At 41.2% G+C, this 27,289-nt stretch overlaps 1 protein-coding gene across 2 annotated transcripts in view; it reads left to right on the top strand.

Annotated features, from left to right (window-relative positions):
- LOC126106890 (histone acetyltransferase Tip60-like) overlaps positions 1–27,289 on the top strand; it is an 81,220-nt gene that overhangs the window by 36,017 nt on the left and 17,914 nt on the right. For both annotated transcript variants that reach the window (XM_049913301.1, XM_049913300.1), the window contains exons 5-7: positions 842–1,000; positions 12,603–12,686; positions 15,069–15,399. In XM_049913301.1, coding sequence (XP_049769258.1) covers positions 842–1,000; positions 12,603–12,686; positions 15,069–15,399 — 574 coding nt within the window. The remainder of the gene's footprint in view (positions 1–841; positions 1,001–12,602; positions 12,687–15,068; positions 15,400–27,289) is intronic.

Genomic DNA, 27,289 nt, shown 5'->3' with positions numbered 1-27,289 from the left:
GAACCTGGTCACGTGACATGTCGCACACATTCTGCTTGCGATCTTTTTGGCGCCATTTACTTTCACCCATCCACCTACCGGGCCCCATGTTTTAATTACAAAAAACTAATCATTTGATACATTGATCATTTGAAATGAATATCATATTACAGTGTTGTGAAAATTTAAAATGTCATCTATGGCACCATTTGTCAAAGCTGATAAGTGGTATCCCGAGCTTCAGTAATGCCCTATAATTATTATTTGGAAGCCTTCCTCTTTATAGTGTTTTCCTTTATACAGTGTTCAGAATTTGTGGTCCCTTGAAAAACGTTATATAGAGGTTTCGCTGTAGTCTGTTTCTTGATTACTGTCACAGTCAGTGTATGAGAGTTGGATCTGATTAATGCCACTGTTAATGGCAGCTTTCTCATAAAATTCCCTATTACAGCTAGCTTTTATCCACAGGAAAATAACACTTTTACACTGCTTACAACATCCTTCCACCTTTTTGAGAAATATTTTTGATGTATCTCTGTCTTAAAAATGGCCTTCTACTGCACCAATGCATGCCACTAGTCTTTCTCCTCTTCCTACATTTCTCCTTTTCCCTACCCCACCCCACCCCACCCTCAACCCTTGCAACTCTTGACTGCCTCTAGCTATTCTACCCTGGCTTCACCCTTAGCCCCCCCCCCCCCCCCCCCCACACACACACACACACACACACACACACACACACTCTCTCTCTCTCTCTCTCTCTCTCTCTCTCTCTCTCTCTCTGAAATACTCTGACTATGGCTGTACGACTTCGCTTCCTTGAAAGATTAACTCAGCTTTTAGGTGGTTATTTCTGTTGCAGAGCTTGACCCTCGATCAACGTCTGCCAGTAATACCAGCATATGCCAGTCTGGGAAGAGTGTGCCTGCATGACAAGATGCCGACACGTCAGCAGAACATAAGAATGATAGAACTCGGGAAATATCGCATCAGGCCACTTTATTACTCTCCATATCCTGAGGTAATCTTATTATTTTTATCCTTCCTTTTGTGTGTGTGTGTGTGTGTGTGTGTGTGTGTGTGTGTGTGTGTGTGTGTGTGTGGGTGGGTGGAAAAGTAGATTGTTGAATGTTTTTCACTTGAAGTTAAAGGGTACCAATAAAAATACACCCTGGTAATCTGTTAGGTTGGTGCATACCGTATTTACTCGAATCTAAGCCGCACTCGAATCTAAGCCGCACCTGAAAAATGAGACTCGAAATCGAGCAAAAAAAATTTTCCCGAATCTAAGCCGCACCTGAAATTTGAGACTAGAAATTCAGGGGGAGAGAAAAGTTTTAGGCTGCATCTCCAAATCGAAACAAAGTTGGTCCATTGTAATATGAGACACAATTTAGGTCGAATGAATGACGATATAGCGACAGTAGTTTGGTTCGAGTCGTAAGCTTAGCAGTTAAGCTTTACCAAGTAGCCATTGCTATGCGTCAGGCGCTCTGTCAGTATTTATACGGGTACCCTTCCTTTTTCACGTGCTTCGTCTGGTTTGAATTGATTGCTTAATTTTCTTTCATCTGATAAGCGCAGTTCTTTTTGTTATAGGTGTTTACGTCACTCTAAGCTGAAAATGCATTACTGTACTGTGTCATGCATTGTTTGTCGCATTCTGATAGTACGTGTTTACGGTCTGTCGCCGCTCGTGGCATGGCTTGCTTTGTGCGCGCTACCGCCGCTTAAAAAAAAAGAGGAATCGTCTCATTAGCGAAACAATGGCAAGAGACTGATATTTGTTGTTACTTACACTTTTGCTTTCTTTGATAATGCTCAACAAGAACCAAATAATAGACTGCGTATTATAGAAGATGTTCTGAACGAGAGTTTAACGAAAATTTTTTCTCCCTTTGAAAATCTTTGCAGGTGCCTCTTTAGTACATTACATTCTGCACAGAAATTAGTCATCTTAGATTTAAAAATCTAGTCACTTGCCGTGCTTCATTTCTGACTGTATCACTATTAGGCGTAAGAATAATACGAATATAAACATGACATGATATGTATATTGTTCCGCGTTTGCTGTTGTCTCACTCTAGTTTCGTAGTTTGAGGCAGACAGGATTGAAATGAGATAGCAGCAAACACGAAAAAATACATGGCAAAATGTTTATATTTGTATTATTCTTATGGTGAAGAGAATACTGCATGTGATTCACAATTCATAAAAGATCCTGTTAGCAACCATCTCTTCTCACAGATAGGAAAAAATTCAGAATGTAGAGTTGGCCATATTGACAAACATCCCAAACAGTCTTGCCAGTCGGATTTTCGTAGTACATTGAAATGCTGCTACATTCGAAGATGAACAATACGAAATTTGTATTTACTTCGTTGGATAATGTATGAAAATGCAGTGGTCGAAACTCGGGGCGGAGAAAGAAGCTCGTCTTTTACCTTGTTTTTTAATTTATTTATTGACGCAGAGGTTTTGGTGCCAGTATTTACCTTTGTGCCTACAAAGCACGCCTATGTAGCGCTACATATATTCAACGGCAGAAGTTAGTTGTGGCGGCACCCACCAATATTTTTTGACAACTTCCGCTTGCTTTGCACTCGATTCTAAGCCGCATGCGGTTTTTTGGATCACAAAAACCGGAAGAAAAGTGCGGCTTAGATTCGAGTAAATACAGTAATCTAGTAGGATTTTGTTCTGCATGTTGGTATTCCATGTGCTATTGGTTCATTTATGTATTGTCATTTTTATTTGTAGTTCACTCTCACTATTTGAGTTTACATATTGTTATTTGGAGAAAGTGAGTGGAGTTCTGGACATTAGAAAATGGAGTGCCAAGTGGAGCAATCGTAATATTTCTGGCGTAGTCTTCTGTTTGAATTCAGTAGAGGGGTGACAGCAGCGGAGGAAGCCAGAAACATTTTCACCATGTGTGGGAGTAATGCCATTGGACAGAGCATAGCAAGAATATGATTTCTTGTTTTGACATGTTCAGGAAAACCTACAGGGTTTGAAGAAGATTGTTTAAATGCATTAATTCACAATGATCCACATCACTGTGCTTGAGAACTGGCAAATATGCTAAATTTTGATCATTCCATCATGCGACGTTTATTTGCAATAATGTTCAGAAATCAGATGTATGGGAACCACATGCCCTAAGTCAAAATCATAAAAATCAGTCAGTGGCCATATATGCATCCCTGCTTTTTTTTTTTTTTTTTTTCCATCATCATCATAAATTGGCTCATGAACACCACTTGATTATTCGTACCCTGTATTGTTACCAGTGATTAGAATGGTAACACAAGGAAAAGAAAGGAATGAGGACTAACAAAGCAGTAACTTGCTGTACAAACATCCGTGTGCATCGACAAAAGATAAGCTATGCATCTGGAGGAACAGTGACAATGTGGTATACTATTAATTGCTTCCCCAAGGCGTATCCATCATCGCAAATTTTTTGAAAGATTCCATGATGGCTTCAATTGCTTTTCATGCATGGTTGTACAATTTTGTGCTTAGGCAATTTTCAGGTATCTAAAACGGAAGCAATATACATTGGATACATTAGTGACACTTGTGATTTTGGTGTAGGAACAAGTCATATCTGTAATATACTAAACACATTATAACTTACTTTATGGGTGATTTTTTAGTAGTAATCCTATTATTCCATGTTATGCTCAAAAAATCTTTCTACCGACTATCCAAAAATGACGTGCTCCCAGAATAAAATAACTAATATTTATAAGTTTTTTAAAGAAATTACATATGTAGTTACACCAGTGATGAATGGTAATTAAATATAATGGAGAAGAAAAGCCTGTCGAGTTTAATTAACAAATTTCTGTAAAATAATTGTAGTTTTCCTGATGTTAAGTACATTAAAACATGGCTCTTATATATAAGAGCTCGGCAGCAACTGCTCGAAAGTCATGTGCATTATGCGCCTGGTATATTTACAGATATGACTTTTTCCTACATCAAAATCACAAGTGTCACTAATGTGCCAATGTATAGTGCTTCTGTTTTAGATACTTGAAAATGGCCTAAGGCTGAAATTGTACAATCGTACATGAAATAGAGAGAATGGCAGCCAAAGGCGGCATGAAATCTTTCAAAAAATTCATTGCATTGAAAATTATTGACTCATTGCTAATGTTTACTGGCAACAACCAAGATGCCTTTCAAATACTTTCCAAGAATGACTACCAGGAAGACAGTGTGAAGTGATGCTACACTTTAACACCTGCCCTTTTTCTGCTAGACTGACAAACACTACATAGGAGTTGGGTTGGGAAGGCAATCTGCACCCATTTCATTCAACTGATCTTGCATGCTAAAATTTTCACCTTTTTCACTCTCTACGGAACAAGCTACAAGGAATTTCTTTTCTGGATGAAAATGCTCTACAAATATGGCTCAGAGTTTGACTCAAAACCTCATGATTTCAACAGTCATGGAATCAAAAAGTTTCCCTAACATTGGTAGACAGTTGTGAATAGTGAAGTAGAATGTGTTATTGGTAAGTCTGTTGTGTTTATTAAACTTAAGTAAAATGCTATGAACTTGTGGACCAACCCAATATATTCGGTTGCCTATCTAATGGCTTCCAGGAGCAACAAAAATTTTATTTTCAATCCTTTGCATAATTATTGGCCAAATTTAAAAATTAAAAATGTCATAGACTGGTTTAGGCACAGTCAAGATAAAACTTAATGTAAACAATTTTCTACTTCATTGGTTTATCAAAATGTTGACAGTAGAAAAAGGGCATAAATTTAGGTGTAATGTTAACCTTTTATAGCAGATATCTTGTATCAATAAAACAGAATCTAATTTCGATTAGTCGAAATATGTTAAAAATAAAATTTTTGTGAGAAGCCTCTTAAAGTTGGTGTCTTATAGTGAGGGTTGTTTCATACTTACATAACTGTCATGTGGTAGAACTGAGTGCCCCTAACATCACCATGTACCTTGGATATAACGTCTAATTTTTGTGTTTCGTAACTGCTCTGTTTCTAGCACCCACCACTAGGCTCTACTAAGAATATGGTCACTCTGTGGGTAGCTGTATTTCTGCTGGTTTTTAGATGTACACTAGTAAATTCTCATCTTGGGCCATTCACAAAAAATCAAACTTAAGAACTGATTTCAAAGGTAAGTGGTGGTGCTGGTGACAAATTGTCCTTTGGCCTTGTAATTTTGGTCTGGGAGGGGAGAGGGAGAAGGCTGCAGCCTCCTCTAACTCCATTTTCCATTGATACACTGCCCGACAAAAAAGTGGCGCTTCCAGAAGACGTGGTTGAATGTCAATGTAACTTGATACACGTACACACCATTGGCGTCTATGTGAATGATAGGTGTTGCAATGTTCGTTGACTGGAAGAATGGCCACCAGAGTACATTGGTGTTATTCATATTTAGTGTTGTTACTGGAACTGGTGGGTTACATAAGGGGCTCGAATAGCACCAGATGTCGATCACTGTGAAGGACATGAAGGTGCCGCATACTCCCATAGAGACAGCATTGTCAGCATCTGATAGGAGTTTGAAAGGTTACCTTCCATTAGGAATATGGATGCACTCAGTGACTGTCATATGATTTACAAATGATAGAACACAGCAATCGGTTGTCCTTTTTTATGGGTTTTGTTTGGCAAATCTAGATTTCACTAGTGCCTAGCCATTATCAATGCATTATTTCATACTATTAGTGCATGTCAGTTCACAGTTGTTCAGACGTCTGTTACAGTTCTTCCAAGACTACTGTATAATGAATGTAGGCTTTGTGGAGAACACACAGATCGGCAATTGTAGAGTTTGAAAGGGACCTTATTGTGGGTCTCCACACACATGCCTTGTCAAATTGTGGAATGACCAGATTTGGAGGGCATTTGGATGCGACATGTCGAATGTTGAACTGTGTAGGTAGGTATACTCATAGTTGAGAACCAGGTCGACGTCAAACTGCCAATATGGAAAATCACTGTCTTGTGCATTAAGCACATTTTACCCCATTCACAGCTGCACCTACCATCCAAAAACAGGTATGGATTCCCTGCAATGTTGTGTCATCCTGCACCACAGGTGGAAGAATAGCAGTGGTCGAATTAGATAATTCAGTCCTGTGCGTAGGCTTCTGTTAACATCCCAACACGAACAGCTCTATTTGGTGTGGTGCTGTGATTGGGAAGCACGAACCGCTGATGAATGGCATTACATTGTGTTAACAATGAATTGTAGTTCTGCACTATCCCAAATGATTGTCTGCGAGTACAGCAGCGATTTGAGGAGAGGTGACTGTACGGAGTCGTCGGATACGACTTCGGTCCGAGACTGGTTGTGACTGGGGGAAATCTGGTGGAGAGTGTTACCTCTCATGTGAGAGTAGCGTAGTGCTATTTTTAGACAGGAAAATTATGGGTGTGTGGGACCGCAATCTCTGAACTGTACACGTGATGATGTAGTACTCCTGTGGTCAGCAATATCCCCAGATCTCTGTCCAGTAGAACACGTGTAGGACCAGCACAGATATCAGCTCCATCCCAGTGCCAGTATACAGGATATGAAGGACCAGTTACAACAGTTGTGGCCATTTCCTGAGTGAAGGATACAATGGCTTTGACATCTTTCCCAACCGAATAAGTGCATGCATCCATGCCAGAGGAATGTAATGTTGTACTGATAAGTGGGCTCCTACTGCCAAATTCTCTGTAAATTTTATTCTGTTTTGTAATAACTGCAATAACATCACATGCCCTCTCAATGTGCAAAATTTTGTTTCATGTCCTTCACCTGTTCTGGGTGCTTCACTTTTGTTCTCAGACAGCAAATAACCAGTGAGACTTGCCAAGGCATAATGCCTTTACTTCGTAAACATTTCATGGTGCAGTACGAGGATTTTGACAAGTAATTTTCTGTATGTTTAATCCTGTAATTTCTTGTGTCAACAAAGATGTGGATGCCTTATACATACAGGGTATCCCAGGAGGAGTGGTCAGTATTTGGGGAAATGACAGAAATTATCATTTGAAGCAAAAAGTCTAGTAAACATGGTCTCTAAAGTGCATACCTCAGTAACCACTTATAATCAAAATATCCATGGGTGTGCTGCCGGTCTATAGTGTCCAACGGGCACAATATTTCGGTGATCATACATGTCGCCATCATCAAGTGAACTGACGGACTGAGCTCCTGTGAACATGCCGGCACGGAGATCCGTACGCTATGGCTGCTCAGAGGGAACTGGGTTCGGTCGCGGCGACGGCCGATTTAAATACCCTCCGCCCGCGGCGCGCTCCCTCCGCCGTCCGCGCCCCGCGCCATGGTCGCGCGGTGGAACAGATTGCGATGGCGTCTGAGATGACGTCAGTGTGATGGCTCTGTCCGCTGTGGTCGTCACAACTATACGTTTGCTCGATTTACTCTCGATTAGCCCAGTCGCTGGTTCCCAAGCCTTGCTAAGATTATAGCCACAGTCACGGTTTATGAGGTCGTCATTGGTGCGAATTTCAATGGCCTCTCTAACAACGCTGTCCCAGTATCTCGACGTCTGTACCAGAATCCTCGTGGATTCAACCATAGCGTACGGACCTCCGTGCCGGCACGTTCACAGGAGCTCAGTCCGTCAGTTCACCTGATGATGGCGACATGTATGATCGTCGAAATATTGTGCCCGTTGGACACTATAGACCGGCAGCACACCCATGGATATTTTGATTATCAAATAAGCCGGGAGAAATTCAAGAATCACATGAGCACTTATATTTGTTACTATGAAGCACCTCTTCCATGAACAATGTGGAGTGGAACTTACATTTCAGGCCATGTCTTCATATGGAGCAAGAAGATAGGCCTGCACTACTAAGATAAAACAAGATTTCCTCTTGACATTACTTTATACAACTTGGATACAGGTTCATTATTAGTAAATTGAACTGTATGTTAACTTCTAGTGTATAGGAAGAGTTTAGGAAAGATATTAAAATGTGTTTAGATATTTGTGTTTCCAAGATAGAAGGAAGGGTAGAATTGGACATAAATTTTTAACCTGCTTATTGCAGATTATTTCAGATGCTGTGTAGCTATCCTCAGTGCAATTGTATCAATATATACTAAGATGGTATCTGTTCTTTCGGACATGTCCTAAAGAACAGATACCATCGTTGACCGTCTGTCCCCGTTGATGTATGTCAACGCCTGTAAGCAGCTAAGGGCGTTCATTTCATTGTAATTTCATTCTAACGAGCTGCATGGTCACCGATGGTATCTGTTCTTTCGGACATGTCCGAAAGAACAGATAACATCGTAGTATATATATAGTTAAGGCTCACCGGCCACTTGACCATCTTCTTCTTCTGTGCGAATGCACAAACAGTGCCCGAATTCTTACAGGAATTGACAATTCGCCACGAGTAATGAGTATAATGGGTGGGGGCACTACGAATGTAGTGCGGGACAATACGTTGAGAATGTGGGTTTTGTGGGAGGCGTACCAGAGATGAATCCCTGCAGTTGCGCTATCATCTGTATCGTCGGGGGCTCAGATGGATAGTGTGTCTGCCATGTAAGCAGGAGATCCCGGGTGAGAGTCCTGGTCAGGGCACACATTTTCATCTGTCCCCGTTGACATATGTCAATGCCTGTAAGCAATTAAGGGTGTTCATTTCATTGTAATTGTATCAATGTCACAGCAACTCATCATAAATAAAACTGCACGTGGTACCACATTTCTGTTAGAGAGATTACAGTTAAATCTGCTACAATGTGTTTTTATTTATGATGGGTTGTCAGACTTTTAGGTAATTGCATTGAAGACAACTACACAGTAGCTGAAATTGATCTGCAACAAAAAGATTAAAAATTTATGAGCAATGCGGCCTGTACTCCTATCTTGGGTCTCATTAATATTGTTATGGAACACACGGTTTCTGATGGAAACAAACCTGAAAAACATTGTCGACAGCTTTTGATACAATTAACAGATTGAAAGGCTTGATACCAAAGTATACCATTCCATAAGAAAAGAGGCTTCAGTGTCTCCATTGATCCAGCAATTAAGGGGATTAAACATGCTCTGTGTACTATTATTTATTGAAAATGCCAAAAATAAAAGTGTTGTTATTTCATACATGAGTCACATACATATTTGTGGTTTAACAAAGTTTTTGCATTTCACCAGCGCCTGTGATTACATCGTATGTCTAATTAGTTCCCTCTGTTCTAGTCTATCCCATCATAACTCTTCAGGAATGTTCCCATCACTTGTTAACATCTGAATCCTCTGAATCTTAAGTAGTAGGTGGCTGCCCAACTTTCTTTCTACCATTTGGTATCCAAGCCAGCATACATTTTGCAAGCTCTTGTTTTCTGTCTTTTTGATATGCATTTACCATTTTAGTTGCTTCTGTTGAATAAAACTAATAATTGAATTTTGAACATTCATTCTGTTTCTGGTTGTTGGGTTTATTTTTTTCCTTTCTTGATAATATTGCTGAATGTTGCCAGAAATCAATGTCACAAGGTAATAATTTTGAGATTAGCTACCATCTGATTGCACAAATTTCTGAATCACATGTAATTGTGCACCCAACTATTGCTTTAAATATTCAGTAAGAGTACTGCACAAATAAGAAGCCGCCACTTGATAAACCAATGACAGTGATGCAGTTTGGTTAAATCCATCTGATTGTGATGAACATCTTGGTGATCAGATATGTACAGGATGATATGTATATTTTCTTCACCGCATACAAACTCTAGGGATTGATCGATGACAGGATACGGAACAAAAAAGGTCTAATGAACTTAGGTTCAGAAGTGCACGGTTTCCGTAACAGACCATTTATTCTATCATACATTGTTAGTCTACACCGCTGTACAATGCAGCCTCAGTTACGGTATTTGTTGAAAATGGTTTCCATGTGCCTCAACACATGCATGTGTGCACTGTAGCATGTTCTGTCTCTCACATTCACATCAGCAAGCTGCATTGGAGCAGTGTCAAAGGCAGCATGAATACTCCAATGTCCCCACAAGTGGAATGGACTCTGCATACGCGACACTTTTGAGATGACCCCATAACCAGAAATCGCATGGGTTGAGATCTGGTGAATAAGCAGGCCACGGAACTGGACCTCATCTTCCAATCTGTCAACCAGGAAAAAGACGATTGAAATGCATCCAGACATTACAGCCCTTCACACCCTGTAAGTGATAAGGGTAGCAACAATTGTCAAGTAGGATGTTCCACGTGATCATCTGGCTTACCCTGTGCTGGCGAACCAACTATCTGGACATGGTGGTTGCTTTCCATAGCGTTAATCGCATTTTCCTCCAAGTCTGGCGTCCGAACATTTTGGGTACATCCTTCATAATTTCCTGCTTCCGGAAACAATCCTGCCTCAGACAAACGGTGAAACAGTTGCAAAAATCAAATGCCGTGGTTGTCGTCGACAGGGATAGGTCTCCCGGTACAATCTTGCCATCTGTTGCCATTTACCTTCCCGTAAGTAAACACCATATCAGCAAGTTGTCAATTTCAATACCGATCCATTGTGTACAGTGCTGTATCACATCCACTACAAGATGAGTCAGCAACAGAAGTGAATCACACACATTATTACTAATTACTGTGGTAGGCGGGCATGCTAGGGCATGACATGAGAAAGAGTACCACCCTGTAGGAGGAAAACAGGCATACTGTAACTGTTGCTGCATGGTACAACGTGTATTAGACCGCAGACTCTGTAACAAAGTATGAATGAATAAATGGTCTCTAGTGTGGAAATTGTGCATTTCCAGACAAAACTTCATTAGACCTTTCTTGTTCCGTATTCTCTCATCAATCAATCCCTAGAGTTTGTATGCAGTGGAAAAAAATCACCCTGTAGAGGCAGTGTATAACAAACAAAGCTGTTGTGAAGTGTCTAAGTCATTAGTTTGTCTGCTGGTGCCTTCTAATTTAATGACCAATACAGCAGTGGTCCAATACTTGTATTGATTTGCAGAATGGTTGCATTCTTCCTGTGTGACTCACAGTTGCAAGCTTTAAATATTCTTGCTCTTTAGAATTCGTTCTCATTTCTCACATTTGCACATGAAAATTCTTCCCCAAGTGGTCATTCCACCAATAGTAACCCACACCACTTCCATAGGAGAGACATCATCATTGGCAGTTAGTCAGCTCCTGATAATGAAGAAAGCTCGATTTTGTTTGAGACAGAGTGAATACCATGAAAACTTTATGCATTCTGCAGAGAGATTCATTTTCTCCTAGTGTATATTCTTGCCATAGTGTGTAAACTAGATTGTTGTGTAAAACACAACTGAATTCAGATGTAGTACTGTTACGGCAAGTTTATGAAATTGTACATTCTACAGAAACAATTGTGTTGTGAATCTGCAGTTTGCCCATTATATTCGGTGATCAAACAGTCCACTGGTATACTGCCAGTTCATAACAACAAATGGGCACAGTATTTCAGTGATCAGATATATCACTACCGTCAGGTGTGCTGAAGAAGTGCATTTGCAGACAGCTGCCACCAACCTGCACAGAGGAATGGGGTACTAAAAACACTAGCATATGGTGCATGCACAGTCTCAGATGTGGGGTGTCTGTCCCAGGAATTGGAACACCTCCTAATTACGTTCCAAGAAAAGAATGGCAGATCAAATGCGCTCTTCACCCTACCAGTACAGTACAACCTGTGGAGATGGAAGAAATCACTGAGGAAGAGGTAGCCACACACTTTATATTGCACACCAGTACATTGTAAGGAAAAGTGGGATGTGTACTGAAAAGCACTGAGTAAGAACTGTGTTTTGGCCATCCAATAAAAGGTGGGCATTATTGGAACCATAAAAGATGACCTCAGTTTGCTGAAGGACAGTGTGTATCAGATTCTGTGGCAATGCTGCAAGACTTGTCTTGGACAGGCAGTGTGCACCATCAAAGATCGATGCCAGGAACACGAGTGACACACTCAGCTAATGTATCCCAACAATTTGGCAGTTACAGAGCAGTGTTTGCAAGAGAATCGTGCGATAGAATGCGGACACACCAGGATTTTGGCACAGAATTCGAAATACTGGGGCAGTGTCATTAGAGAAGCTATCGAAATTAACACCAGGGACAAAGGCTATAATCTCAGCAAGGCTTAGGCACCAGCTCTGGCCCAAATTAAAGACACTCAGCAATACAACAAACCGGTGGCAGGGGTGATGTAGCAACTATGATACAATCACAGGTGCCAACGTGCGTATAAGTAGGTCGCATGCACGCAGCAGCATTAGCTCACCTGACAAGTCTTCTCATCCAAATACTGTGTCCGTTGGACACCGAAAGGGCAGCACACCTGTGGACCATTTGATCAGTTGTTGGCTGTCCTATCTTTGTTAGTGAATGGAAAATAGTTTTATGTCCACCTCAGATTTATATGCTGTGACATTTCAAACATCAGCAGCACTTCAGTAGAACGTTATCTTCTGTCTTCTCTCTTGCAGTGCATTTGTAGGTGTGATAGTTAGGGAATTTATTAATGCACCACACTTGTAACAGTACTTATAAACTAAATGTACACAGATATTAATACAGATTTATAAATTTTCAGATGTTTGAAAAAGTGCCATGTATGTACATATGTGAATTTTGCCTGAAACCGTCAAAGTCAAGGAGACGTCTTGCGCACCATTTGGTAAGTGCTACTTGGATATGCTTCCATTTTGCTTTATAAAAAAAGAGAAAAATAAAACAATATTCAACAAACTTTGCCTTTTACTAGCATATATGCATAATGATCAGCACACCAGTTGTAGGTAACAGAGATTAAATACAGAGAGCAAAGGAAATTGACAACCTTGCACAGGGACTTGTACAAGCATCGGTTTTAAAAGTCAAATGGAATGAAAGGAAAACACTGGTTAAGAAGAGAATAAAACAGCCATGTAGCTTCTCATGAATTTCACATTGAGCAATCTGTGAAAGAACGAAGGAGAAATTTGGAAACAGAAAAGGAATAAAAGTTCAGGGAGAGGAGAGAGAAACTTAGGTTTGGCAACATTGTACCTCTCTAATGGCAAATGACTTGGAAGAGCAGTTGTGTGGAATAGACAGTGTCTTCAAAGGAGGTTATAAAGTGAACATCAACAAAAGTAAAAGAAGGGCAATAGAATGTCGTTGAAGTAAATCCGAAGTTGCTAAGGGAATTAATTAGGAAATGACTCACAAAAAGTGAGTGAGTTTTTGCACAGCAGAATAGCTGACAGTGGCCAAAGTAGACACAATATAAAATGCAGACTGGCAGTGGCAAGAAAAGTGTATCTAATATTGAACATAAATTTAGGTATTGGGCTTTTTTTATTCCTCTCTCTGAAAGTGTCTGCCTGGAGCAAAGCCTTGTCTAGAAATGAAGTGTGGACTTTAAACATCTTATGCAAGAAGAGAAGGGAAGCTTTTGAAATGCGGCACTAAAGAATTATTTGAAGATTAGATGGCTAGATCAAACAACTAACGAGGTGGCCCGGAATCAAATTGGGAAAAAACTAAATTTTCCCTAACCCAACTAACGGAAGGGATTGGTGGATATGACAGATTCTGTGGTATGAAGGACTAGTTTGGTAATGGAGGGAAGTGTGGAGGAGAGGCATGGTGAAAATTGGAGACCAAGGAATGAATTCAGTAGGAAGTTAGGCTAGATGCAAATAGCAGAGATGAAGAGGCTTGCACAGGCTAGAGAGGCGTGGAGAGCTGCTTTGGGGCAGTCTCTGGACTGAATGCTGCTGCTGCTGCTGCTGCTGCTACTACTACTACTACTACTACTACTACTACTACTACTACTACTGTACACCCTTGTAAAACAGGGTAATGAATTACATTTAAGTACAATGTAAGCCTTACAACTACAGCACTGTACCAGAAGGGGAAACTCCTGCAATGAGGCAATTTTTCTTCTTGTTTATCAATATGACTGCAAACATTTGCAATATCATGTCAAAGTATAGTTATTGCTGACACTGCTTCATTTGTAATAATCTCATACCAATAAATTGCCCGCAGGAGTATCTGAGCAGTCTTTATAAATGTTTGTATTTCATGCTCTCACTTACCATGTAGTGAAGTGATCAGAAAATATTTCAGAAAGTTTTAGACAAAGCATATTAAACATTTGAAAGGTATCAGTTGAGTGAACACTAATGCGAGGTCTTCCACAAGCGTACTAAGAATGTTCTTGATTCACCTAAATATTTAGAGGTTACGGTTCTAAACAACTTGAATCTCAACAGTCATATGGGAAATGTTGTAGGGCATTCAAATCAGATTTTTATTGCAGAACACCTTGTAAGAATGGACAGTCCACCAAAGTGCGTAAACTACATTTGTCTAACCTCTTCCAGAGTATTTTTGTGCAGTAGGGGATTCTTATCTTATAGGATGACACGAATCAAAGTAAATCAGACAATGAAAACTTCAGGTATGAATATCAACAATATAGGAAAAGACAGATTGCTGCTTACCATAAAGAAGACACGTCAAGCTGCAGACAGACCCTAGATGCTGGATTTGGCAGTCGTGTGCGCATGTACATTTGCTTTACAGATGAAGGCCATGGCTGAAAGCTATGAGAGTCTTTTAATTGTGCCCGTCTGCAATTTGATGTGTCTTCTTTACGGTAGGAAACTAAGTAAAATTTTAGAGAAAGGCAGCTTGTATTGTGAAATAGTGGAAAGTGAGATAGACTTGATAAGTAGGTGAGAATGACAGTCATTAAAATGAGGACATTTTGTTGTGGCAAAACCTATCTAGAAAATTTTAGTTGGAAACTTTATCCTTGAAATGCTGCCTCCCACTTATATACAGAAGAAAATTTTGGTAAAGTAAGAGAAATCAGAGCTCGCACTGAGGATTTCGATGTTCAGTTTCCCCTTTCACTGTCCTAGGTGCGAATAGTAGTGGTATAGTTTCCAAGTAGTGCCTTGCACCATCTGCCAAGCACTGAAGTATGAATTTGAGTAGTTAGATATAGTGAAGCAGTTTGGTTCATGTCGAATAGATGCTAATACTTTTTCATTCTCATTAGGCTAAATGTGGCTTAAGGCATCCACCGGGGAAAGAGATATACCGAGAGGAAAGCATCTCATTCTTCGAAGTTGATGGGCACGTGTGGAAGAAGTACGCCCACAACCTTTGCCTTCTGGGAAAGTTGTTCCTGCCGCATCGCACGGCGGGACATTGTGGGCCGGACTGGTTCATCTACTATGTGCTGACCCATTCGGACTCCCACGGCTGCCACATAATGGGATACTTCAACCGAGTTAAGGAGCCATATGCGTACGTCCACAGGTGTACTTCTGCTGTGACACTTCCTCCCTACAAAGATATGGGCTGTGGCAAGCTTCTAGCAGATTTCAGTAAGTAAAATTGTTATTCCTTTGTGATCCTTATTATAAAGGCATTTTCATACGGGACATGAAAGCTAACATGGAGGTGGTTTGTGAAACTTTTGGGATTGCCCAGAAACTGTCACATGGAACATGGTAGTCAGTGTTGTCTTTGACTCTAGGTCTCTCCAACAGCAGTTGTTGGCTACATATGGAACACCAACTGCACAATTTTTCTTCCAAAATAAACTTGAGTGAAAAAGCTGCATCAGCTGCATTATCAATTATCAAAGATGAACAACATTGTGAAGATGTCAGTTGATTTCTAGGTTTTCAACATGTTGGAAAACACCTTTAAAAATGTTCAGTTTCCTCTTAGCCAAAAAACACTGGCAACATGCTTGAACAAGCAAATTTAGTTAAAAATACGAGGGGCTTTCAATAAGTAATGCAACACTTTTTTCTGTGAAAGCAGGTCGGTTTTATTCAGAATTCCATTACAGTGTATTATTCCCAACTCTTGACTACAAAACCCTATTTTTCAACATTATCTCCGTTCAATGTGACACCTTACGCCACCTTACTGGCAGGGCCTGTATGTGTGCACAGTACCACGCTACTGGTCAATGTCAGAGCCAGTCTCGCTGCATCAATAACCTCGCAATCATCCGTGTACTGCTTCCTAGGGAGTGCATCCAGACTATAGGGTGGATGAAGAGGAAGTGTCCAGTGATGTTCAGGGAGTTACTTTTGGGTGCACATAGTTAAGAGGCCTTCTGTTGTCGTGGAGTAGTAGTTCATTTGTGTATTTTGCACCAAACGTCCAAATTATTTCTTTAAGTTTGATAGGGTAGCACATTAAACTTCAGAGTTGATTGTTGCACCATAAAGGAGGACATTAAACAGAATAACCCCTTCAGAGCCTCAGGAGACCACTTGAAACTGATGTTGTTCAGAAGCCATTAGCAATAGGTGTACCACCTAAGCCACATACCACTACCCAAAATCAGAAACAAATTAAGCCATTCCCATAACCCAGGCAACCACCTCCTTCTGTCGGTAAAGAAAAAGTCCTTTGAAAAGTGGTTCTAAGTCCAAGAAAGCAGTAGTTAGACCTTTGGATCGGTGAGCTCTCCCCCTTTCTGATGGAAACCAAGCTCTTGAGAATATGGACTTCCAATTGGAGGAACCGGCTAACATTCCCCCTGACCTGCCCGGTAAATCACCACCTCCGAGGGAGAAAGAAAAGAACGACAATTGCTAACAAGTGGCTTTGCAGTGAAATTTGGATGGATATTGCTCACATTTGGAAGAATTGCAGCTACTGGTCTGGGAGAAACCTTTATGCATCTGCTCACAAGAAACTCAACTTAGTCACCGACACACCTGCATTACGGGTCTACCACGCATACAGGAAGGACGATACTACTGGAGACAGAGCTAAACGTAGAGTGGTTGTTTTTGTTGACAACAAATGCCACTCCTGTCCTGTCCCTCTTACCACGACCATCCAAGCAGTTGCTGTGACAGTTCTCGCACCCTTTAATATCACAGTGTTTTCTTTGTACATGCCCTCTAATGATGCTTTGGATGCAGATGCACTGGTGGAACTCCTCCAGGCACTCCCATGCCCATTCCTCCTTGTGAGGGACTTCAGTGCACACAATGTGATGTGGGGCTCGGCTACCACTCGCTCCAGGGGTCTGTTTTTGTTCCCCAGCTAATGCAGACTCAGTTCAGTGGAAAGTGGCTCCAGATTTACATTCTAGTAACCACTTTCCAGTGTGGATCCTTCTGCCAACTAGGACGGTGGCCAACAGGAGACCATACAGATGGATGATACAGAGGACAGTACAGTTGACAGGCTATTTTTGAACAAAAAGGTTGCGCACAGGAGCTGGTGGCCCATATACCTCAGACAATGGCCTGTACCTTGGTGGAATGATGACTGTTGATTGGCAGTCAGGCGAACAGCTCTGTAGAACTTCACTGTCCAAATATGGACAAACGTTATGCCTTCAGAGCTGTGAGAGCACACAGCAAAGCAAGTGATAAAAGAATGGAAGAGGGCTTCCTGGAGGGAATTCATAACTTCCATTAATAGGTCAACTTCCACTGCGCCTTCTGGCAAGGGTAGTTCGCATCCCCTTACGGCCTTGTCCAGTAATGGGGTCTTGGTAGACACACCAGGTTTTAGCTGAACACTTCTGTACTGTTGCTACGTCATCCAGACAAGCTCCTACTTTACAGGCATTCTGTAGAACTGCAGAGATGAGGAAGCTCAGTTTCTTCTCACATAATGAGGAAGTCTACAACCTTCTGTTCTCCATGTGGGAACTGGAGTTGGCTTTGTTTGCAGCCACACTGCTCCATTACTTGATGAGATCCATTACACCATGCTTCGTCATCTGTGTCCTGAAGTGAAAGAAAAGCTCCTCTCTTGTTTCAATCAGATCTGGTTTGATTGACAGTACCCCATGACTTGGAAGGAGGCAATATTAATTCCATTCTGGAAACCAGGCAAGGACTGGATCACCCCTAACACTTACTGGAGTGTCGCCCCTACCAGTTGTATGGGTAAGACTCTTGAATGTATGGTCAACCACCACCTTGTCTGGCTGTTCGAATTCAGAGGGTCATCTGAGCCACTCCGAGTGCGGTTTCGGGTGATACTGTTCCACCCTTGACAATTTCATCCTAGAGGCAGCAATACAAGAGCCTTTCTTATGCCAAAGCCATTTGGTTTGTGTGTTTTTGACCTCGAAAAAGCTTGTGACACAACTTGGAGGTACATCATCAGTCGCCAACTTCATGAATGGGGACTACATGGACGCCTGCCGCTTGTGATCCAGTCCTTTCTCGAGGACCAGCATTTTTGTAATCGCATTGGCAATACCATGTCTGACCGCTATGTTCAGGAAAAGGGGTTCCCCAGGGCAGTGTCCTCAGTGTCACGTTGTTTGCCATTGCTATCAATGGCATTTCCTCTGCAGTCAAAAGTCCTATTAAATGCTCTTTGTTAATGGATGACTTTGCAATCTTTCACTCGTCCTCTAATCTTACATTGACAACAGGGTAGCTACAGCAGATCATTAGAAGGCTAGTCTGCCCCAATAGCTGAATGGTCAGCGTGACGGACTGCCGTCCGAGGGGACCCAGGTTCGATTCCCAGATTGTTTGGGGATTTTCTCTGCTCAGGGACAGTGTGTTGTGTTGTCTTCATCATTTCATCCCCATCCGGGGAGCAGGTCACCCAATGTGGCATCGAACATAATAAGACCTGCACCGAGGTGGCCGGACCTGCCCCGTAAGGGTCCTCCTGGCCAATGACGCCAAATGCTCATTTCATTTGCATTAGGAGGCTGAAAACATGGGCTCAGACAACTGGTTTTCAGTTCTCAACCAAGAAGACTACATTTGTCAATTTTAACTGTGCTCATCACGGTTTTAACCAACCAGTGCTCACAATGGGGGACACTGTTTTAAGTTTTCAAGACACTGGGCATGTTTTGGGTTCAATATTTGACCTGAAATTAACTTGGCTCCCACACCTGAAAGACCTATGAACAAGGGGATTCCAGTCATTGAATATTTTGAAGTATCTTACGGGAAAACATGAGGAGCTGGCAGGTCCCGCCTCCTGCAGTTTTATAGGGCATTTGTTCGATCACATTTAGATTACGGCAGTGTGATCTACGGATAAGCCCGTCCTTCCTACCTCAGGATGTTAGATGATGTCCAGCAAGAGAGAATTCGGATATAGACCCAATTCAGTGTGCGTGTGCACAGGCTGGTGAGCCACCACTCTGGATTCGGCAACGGATCCTTTTGGCTCGATAGGCGCTGAAAATATCAGTGTCGTCTCAGTCATTGACATTTAGTTCAGTGGTCCAACCCACCTTTGAATGGCTGTTCAAGAATTGGCCCCTTGCGACCCAGCCATTTGGTATAATGCTACAGACTGTCTCAAGGATCTGGATCTCTTGGGCATCAAAATACACAGTCAGGGATGTAACACGTTGCCACCTTGGCGTTTTCAGATGCCCAAAGTGATTTTAAGCTTGACATAGTACAAGAAAACGTGTACTCCAGTTTTTGTTTTCACAACTTTGTTTTCATCTATTTTAAGTACATACCACAGTTTTATTTTTATTTATTCAGATGGATCCCAGCAGGAGAATTCTCTCTATTGTTCTGCTGTTTTCCCTGATAGGGTTTTTAGTGCACCTTCCAGAACAATTTCAAATTATGATGCGGAGTTATATGGCATTCTGATGGCACTGGAGAGGGCTCACAGACATCACCGTACAAGATTTCTTGTCTGCTCAGACACTCCTAGTGCACTGCAAGCACTTCACCAAATGTATCCAGTAGACCCACTGATTTAACTAGCCATGACTCCTTACAGCGGCTCCAACACCGTGGGGAGGTGGTTATCTGGCCACGTTGGGATACAGGGCAACAACATGGCCGACAGTCGCCAAGGAAGCATGTTGGGATAGTGCTGTCCATCAACATCTCATCCTGTTGCACGCCATCATCTCATTTTCTAAGATGCATCATGCATCATTGGGAGACTGAATGGTTGGAGGTGACAGACAAACTGCAGTTGTTCAAAACAACCACAAAGGCTTGGCAGACTTCATGTGAGCCTCGCCACTGGAAGGAGGTTTTCCTTACCAGACTGCGCATCGGGCATAGCCCTTTAACACGTGGCTTCCTCTTCCGGTGGTAGGATCCATCTCTCCGTGAAGTTTGTGGCTCAGTGCTTTTAGTTCCACATATTGTGGCTATGTGTGTCCTATATACTGATATCAGAGTAGCCCTCAGTCTCACTGGAGATCTGCCCGCCTTCCTCGCAGATGCCAATACCAGTCCTACACAGGTGGTGAAATTTTGTGAACTGTCAGGCCTCATACCTAAATTGCTGGGGGAAGGGCAGCAGACTTTAATACATTATCAACTGCATGTGGGTACAGCCTTTGTCCTCACCCATGAGATCTGCAAGCTGACTTTTTGTCTGGTGGTGATAGCCATGATGTAGAGTGCCACCAAGTCGTCTTCATCATCATAATCAAATCTCACAATTTACTAACCACTGTACAGTGTGGATTTAGTGTGCCGCCCCATCCACTTTGTACTCACTACGCTCAACCTTTGACGGTCCACCATTTCTTGAAGGAATGCCCTTTTTTAACCCCTTACATTCTTGTCGTGTCTTTTTGAAAGTATTTTTAAGGAGTGTAGCAATGTAAGGAAGTGAAACATCGACGATAAATAGTTAAGACCAGAAGAGAATAGAAGCTACTGAAATGAAATGTGGCATGACAGAAGAATGCTGAAGATTAGATGGGTAGATCACATAACCAATGAGGAGACTGAACAGAATTGGGCAGAAGAGCTATTTGTGTCACAAGTTGTCTAGAAGAATGGATCAGTTGGTAGGATATGTTCTGGGGCATCAAGGGATTACCAATTTAGTATTGGAGGGAAGTGCGGAGGGTAAAAATCATAAGAGATAGAGAGGAGTACACTAAGCAAATTAAGAAGAATGTAAGTTGCAATAGTTACTCAGAGATGAAATGGCTTGCACAGGACAGAGTAGCATGGACAGCTGCATTAAACCAGTATCTGGACTGGAGGAGGAGGAGGAGGAGGAGGAGGAGGAGGAGGAGGAGAAGAAGAAGAAGAAGAAGAATAAGAAGAAAACCTAGTTTGTGTTTGCTGTCTGAGCTATCGGCAGTTTTAGTGAACGACACATGGGCTGTTGACTGCGTTTGACTTTTATCCATTGTGGCAATATGGTGAAGGCCATTTAATTTTTAGTCCAGGACCTCTGTTTCTCTGTGGTGTATTTTATAGACCTTTCTCCATGTCCCTGTTTTTAATTGTCTTCTCTTGTTGTTTGGCATTAATGTGTAGTCGTTTTTAACTCCTCTTTGTCTTTGTATTGTACAGTTCTGATACAGGTGTATATGACCCTAGTTAGCGCATTATGGAAATCCAGTAGGACTTTGTGCGTTTTTCCACACATACAAATGCTTCATAACAGGAAACCCCACATTGTGATGACAAAATGTCTATCACATCCACGTTAGCTTTCGTGTCCAATATGAGAACAGCTGAACCCAGCTGCTTGTTTTTTTGTTTTGTTTTATTCTTGTGTTCACTTGCATAAATATAATTTGGTATCTGCACAAAAATAGAATGAACTTTAGCTCATATGCCTCGAAAATAGGCTGACTGCTCTGTTGTTTCTATTGACAAAGCTCCTAAACCTCACAGTGTGTCTTTTATGGGGAATACTGCTGTGTGCAAATTTTTTTGTTATTTCCTTTAATTTTAGTTTTGAACACATCAGTCTTCAGACTGGTTTGACACTGCACATTCCACCCCTCCCCCCCATTTCTTTGGTAATCTTTTCATGTCTTTGCAACTGTTACACCTAATATTTTCTGTAATGTTTTAAATATTTTAATCTTTGTCTACTCCCGTCATTTTTCCCCTTCTGCTACCCCTTTGTGTCAGATTCACTGCTGTATGCAGGTGGCCTATTAACCTGTTTCCCCCTTTTTGTATGTTTTCCCCATACATATTATTTCTAGTATTTCTACTTTCACACTTTATTTGTCCACTCAATTTTTAGCATTACATCACATTTTAGATGCCGCCTTAAAGACAGAAAGGAAGGAGAAAATGAAATGAAATTTCATGAGTTAAGAGAGTATGCAGTGTTATTTCAGTGATCACAAGTATCAAATTTACAAAGAATCCACTTAACTGTATGGTCTTGTAACCCATCTATCTGAATGCACTCATTCTGTTGGAAGACTGTCATAAAGCCTTTACCCTGTCTTCAGGCAATCTGGCCTACAACTGTTGTAACTAGACCTCGATATTTTGGGCTTGGTCTGGGATGGAATTGACATCTGGACTGGTCCCACGGTTGTTCTATCAGGGACAAATTGAGGATTGGGAGTACATCAGAAGTACAACTTTGTGAATACACGGTGTTTCTCTCAAGTGTTGTACCACGGCACGAATAGTGAGAACAAGCAGTGTAAATAACTTTAAAGTGTCAGCGACTGTGCAGGTTGTTGTGAATATGGCAGAACTCTGAATTTTTTGCAAGATCTTGAACATAGTTGTAAGACAGTTGTAAGAATCTAAAATGTAATACTTTTCTGATTATTGTTTGACAGAAGAGAATTGTCAGCAACTTGAAGAATTTGTTCTCTTTGAGTCTGGTACCAACGTTATCTATTACTGTAGTGTTTCAAGTAGTGTTTCAAGTTTTGAGTGTGACTTAGGTAAATAAGTGGAAATTAGTATTATTCTGCTTTTCTTCTTAGGTACCATTACCTTGGATGCAGCATTCTTACTTTCCTCTATAGCACAATTTATGCTGGAAGGAAATCTGTATAATTATTCCTAGTTTCCTTCAATAATTGACACTTTGTGTATATACTCCATATATTCTTAGAAAACATTTAGTGTCCACCAGTTAACAAGACTTCAGTCATAATATTCAACAAGGAAACTCTATGAACAATTTTCATTCACATGGCATGAAGTATTCGGAATGCAAAATGATTTCCATTGTTTAATATCAATGCACCCCTTGTCGTGTCTCATATTCATTCTGGGGATGACACTTTTCTCCAATGTAGGCAGATGATTTACGGGGTTTCTGTATCGTGCCCTCACGGCTATTTCTTCTCACAAAGTCACTGCGATCATCATCCCCTTTCAAAGGCGTGCATCATCCCATAGTCTGAAACTCCACATGCAAATAAAACAATAAATCTGCACAATATTTGTGGGCTCCTCTGTAATAATTTGTCATTCTGTCATTCATTCATGTGTCAGTATGAAATACATAGGAATACATATCAATCTTCAGGAGTGATACATAAGCCACACTACTCTATTTTGGACATATTTGAGAGTGACAAAAAAAGTGACGCCCTATAAATTATAGAACAGGTTTTTGTTTGAATTTTCATAGTTAAATGTAGGGTGGGAAACAGACATATGGGTGTGAGATTGAACAGTAAGAGTTTTGCAAAACAACTTGTAATTGCTTGAAATAAATCAGGGCAATTAAGAAAATGGTAATTAATGATTTGAGAGAAAACTGAAATATTTCATAAACAGCATCAAGGCCAAGCCATTTTTCACATTAAAAGTTATGTTGGTGTGATAAAAGTCAAAAAGCCTTACTTCAAATAAAGTACTAAACTTAGGACATTTTGAGAAAACAAGATACTAGAAAGGAAAATGAAGTGTCAGATTCAATCTCTTAAAGGCCTGTTTCATGCATGGAGAATTTGATTGGTGTGATATTTAACTGTCAAAACTACTACCTTCAAACCGACTACTGTATTCAGGACCTTTCAAGAGCAGCTTTTTGAACAAAACTCTAAAATAAATAGTTCAGAAAAAAGTCAAATGTTGTGTGAAATGATTTGTCTTAAAGTAAGAAATAAAATATATGGAACATTTGACGTGCTCTTGAATGATGCTCAGTCATTTACAGCAAATGAGGTACCAACTGAGAATGTGCTGTCTTTACTGGCATCTGAAGGATTCTCTATTGAAAATATGTTTGAATTTTTTTTTTACAACTTTGACATAATGATAGAAATGTCAAGGCCACAGTACAGCAGACTACATGGTCTACATAAACCACCAGACAAATTTCCTCTTGTTGTCCTTTAAATTTTAAGTTTCCATGTAAACATTGAACTTTACGTTGTATCGGTACATCGTTTGCTGTACATTATTTCAAATATCATCTAAAGGTGTAAAATGTTTGTGTCGTCCATTCCATTTCCTCCTTTTGGAAAATCACAACACCAAGGAGTAGTTGTGCGACATAAACAAAAGTTGGTAGACATGTTTTTACGCTTGGAAGGTAATGTCTTAAAATTTCGCACCAGTCACACAAGAGTGGCCTTGATAGCACCACTACAAGAAAGCAGATCAGGTTTGCTTTACGTACATGCTGTAATGGTCGTGAGCATTAGTTACCTCTGAGAGGTGATGTGGTGAGTTGATGTTAGTCAAGAACAGCATTGTCATTGTCAGCATCTCACAGAGTTTGAGCAAGGTCATGTACTAGAGCTGTGAGAAGCTGGATGTTCCTTCTGTGATGTTGCAGAGAGACTTGGCAGGAATGTAGCCACTGCACGTGATTGCTGCCAGCAGTGGTCACGAGAATGTGAAGGGTGCGCCACCTAAATCTGGATAGATTTCAATTTAAATTTCCCACCACATCGTAGGTCTGCCGGATATCACGATTGGCATTCTTGAAAGCCTTAGGCTTCTAGTGAACAGAACCTCAAAATGGCAGAGATGTTATGGACAAGTGCGTAGTACAACCAAAGAGCTGCGATTATCGAAAGTCTTCATGCTGGGTGTTCACCCACTGAAATAGTTAGATTCTTTAGGTATCACTGATAAAACTGTTTACGATATTGTGGCAAAGTATAATGCTTCGTAGAAGTGTTGAGGAGGTTCCGCTAACCTGGCAAGGAAGCCTCATTCGAGGAAACTCTCAATACGAACTGCGGCAGTTGTCAAAAAGGCTCAGGCACTGATTTTGGAGGACCTGGGTCAGTTGCTGAGGGAATTGGCATTAATGTCGAACATCGAGTGAATAATGCGTCGGATGGCGGTGGAGGACCTTGTACGAGCCATTTAGTCCAAAGCTGGCTATCGGATAATGTTTTCACGTTCTGGCCAAACTAGTTTTGGCCCCCGAATAGCCCAGATTTGAACCCCCTTGACTACTATGTTTGGAGTGCAGTCAAGAGCTACCAACAAGATGATACACCCAATCTCGCATCTCTGCACACTCCTATTGAAGCAGCATCCGTGAATATGGACAGTGCTGTTTTAAAGAGTGTGTGTGATCAGTTCAGAACAAGATTGGAGGCACTCATTGCAGCTGAAGGGGGTTACATTAATATTAATCTTGAAAGATACCACTACTTATGTGTAAAAATATTTTCATTTGTATAGTGTCTTAATAGATTTGCTTTTAAAGTTTCATTTGTCCAGATTTAAGCACCGCACCATGTGCCGTCACGAGACTGGGTTCCAGATGGCCACATGGCACTACCAAAAGGGAAGCCCATCATGTACAGTTTATAGCTGTGGCGCATCGTACTGCATCTGCAGCAACAATTTGAGCAGCAGTTGGCACCACAGTGACCCAATAAATTCTTAAGAATTGGTTACTTCGACAGCTCTGAGCTAGATGCCTGTAGAGTGCATTGCACTGACCCCAATCCACCGCCGTTTGTGACTTCAGCAGTGTCAAGTGAGAGCTCATTGGAGGGCAGGGTGAAGGGAAGTCTGTTGTTTCGTGATGAAAGTCTCGTAGGCAGTGATGGCCATGTGCTGGTTAGGAGCATGAGGACTTGCAACCAACACTGGATCAACACTTGGAAGTGTGGTCTTGGGGTATAATTTTGTATGATAACAGGAGCACTTTTGTGGTTATCCAATGCATGCCGAGAGCAAATTTGTATGTCAATCTGGTGATGTGACCTGTTGTGCTGCCATTCCGTGTGGTGCTTTCCAACAGGATAATGCCCACCCACATACATGTTGCCTTAGCCTGCTTGATCCCCAGATTTGTCTCCAATTGAACACAAATGGAACATCAGACAACTACTGCATCATCCACAAACAACATTAATTATATCTGACCAAGTGCAACGGGCATGGAACTCTCTCCCCCACAAACTCACATCTGACACCAGTACAGCACAATGCATTCCTGTTTCTATGTTTGCATTCAACATTTTGGCAGTTACAGAGTTATTAATGTACCAGCGTTTCACATATACAATGGCTTGTCTTGCACCTACATTAACCTGTGATGTTGCAATGTTAAACACTTAAATATGTTACCTAGACAAATGTGTTCCTGAAATGTCATTATTCTGCATAAATTACTTTTTGATGTTGCAATTTTTTTGCCCATCGGTGTATTTACCGCATGGGTACCCAGTTTTTTAGGAGTGATGTTGATACTGTGCACGACAGAATTGTATTATTAGTAGTGTTAATGTCATGACTTGCTGTTAGGTGCTGGTATGGCAGTGTAGGTTTGAAAAACAAGACTCAGTGTGCATTACAGTTGCAGATAGTCAACACTGCTGTCCTTCGCAGGTATTGACACAGTAAAGGGATACGGAGAGATCTTCTTTCTGCACAGGTGTTGAACACAATTTGGAAATTCAAATTAACTGGTGATTTGGGAATTCTCCTAGGAGAAGCCAGTGGCCAATTATGCCCCAAATTGTTGAAGTTACTGCTGCCATGGCTGAGAATGCTGGACGCAGTGTGTGATCTTCAAGCAGTGCACAAGCTGTTAGACAGCTGAACATTCCATGCTCAAGTTGAAATACTTTGGGTAGCAGAAGAGCAACCTCTAGTGTGGTTCCATAATGTCATGGATGTAGATGGTCGTCACATAAACACTGTATGCAGATAAAAATGTTATCCTCTCGTGTGGAAATTAAGATGTTACTTTTTATGGTTTATTCTTAATTTTTTGTCTTCATGTCCTTACAAATGAGGGGCTGCTAGCAGTTAAAAAAAAAGCAACTGCCAGTTTTTAAAAATGCCAAAGCCAGCATTCAGGCTTTAAAGTGCTGACCTATGCAGTTTTTCACTTAAAAAACAAAGCTGTATATTTGCGAGACGTGTACCACGGTACATGGCGCTGTCACATCACAGCTCCGAAGTTCAAGGCTCCCGACACAACAAACTAATCAGGAGCTTTCATATCTCCTTCTGGAATGAAACTTGTGAAGGCTGAAGAGGTATTAAACTTGCAAAATATTTCAAGTCGTGCAGCCAAAGAGAAGTACTCAAGACTGTTGGGCAGAGCTGCATCAGTGGC

The sequence above is a fragment of the Schistocerca cancellata genome, chromosome 10, assembly GCF_023864275.1.
Source record: "Schistocerca cancellata isolate TAMUIC-IGC-003103 chromosome 10, iqSchCanc2.1, whole genome shotgun sequence".
In the NCBI taxonomy this organism is placed as follows: Eukaryota; Metazoa; Arthropoda; class Insecta; order Orthoptera; family Acrididae; genus Schistocerca; species Schistocerca cancellata.
Note: the sequence above shows the minus strand (reverse complement) of the source record. Positions and strands in the feature narration are given on the sequence as shown.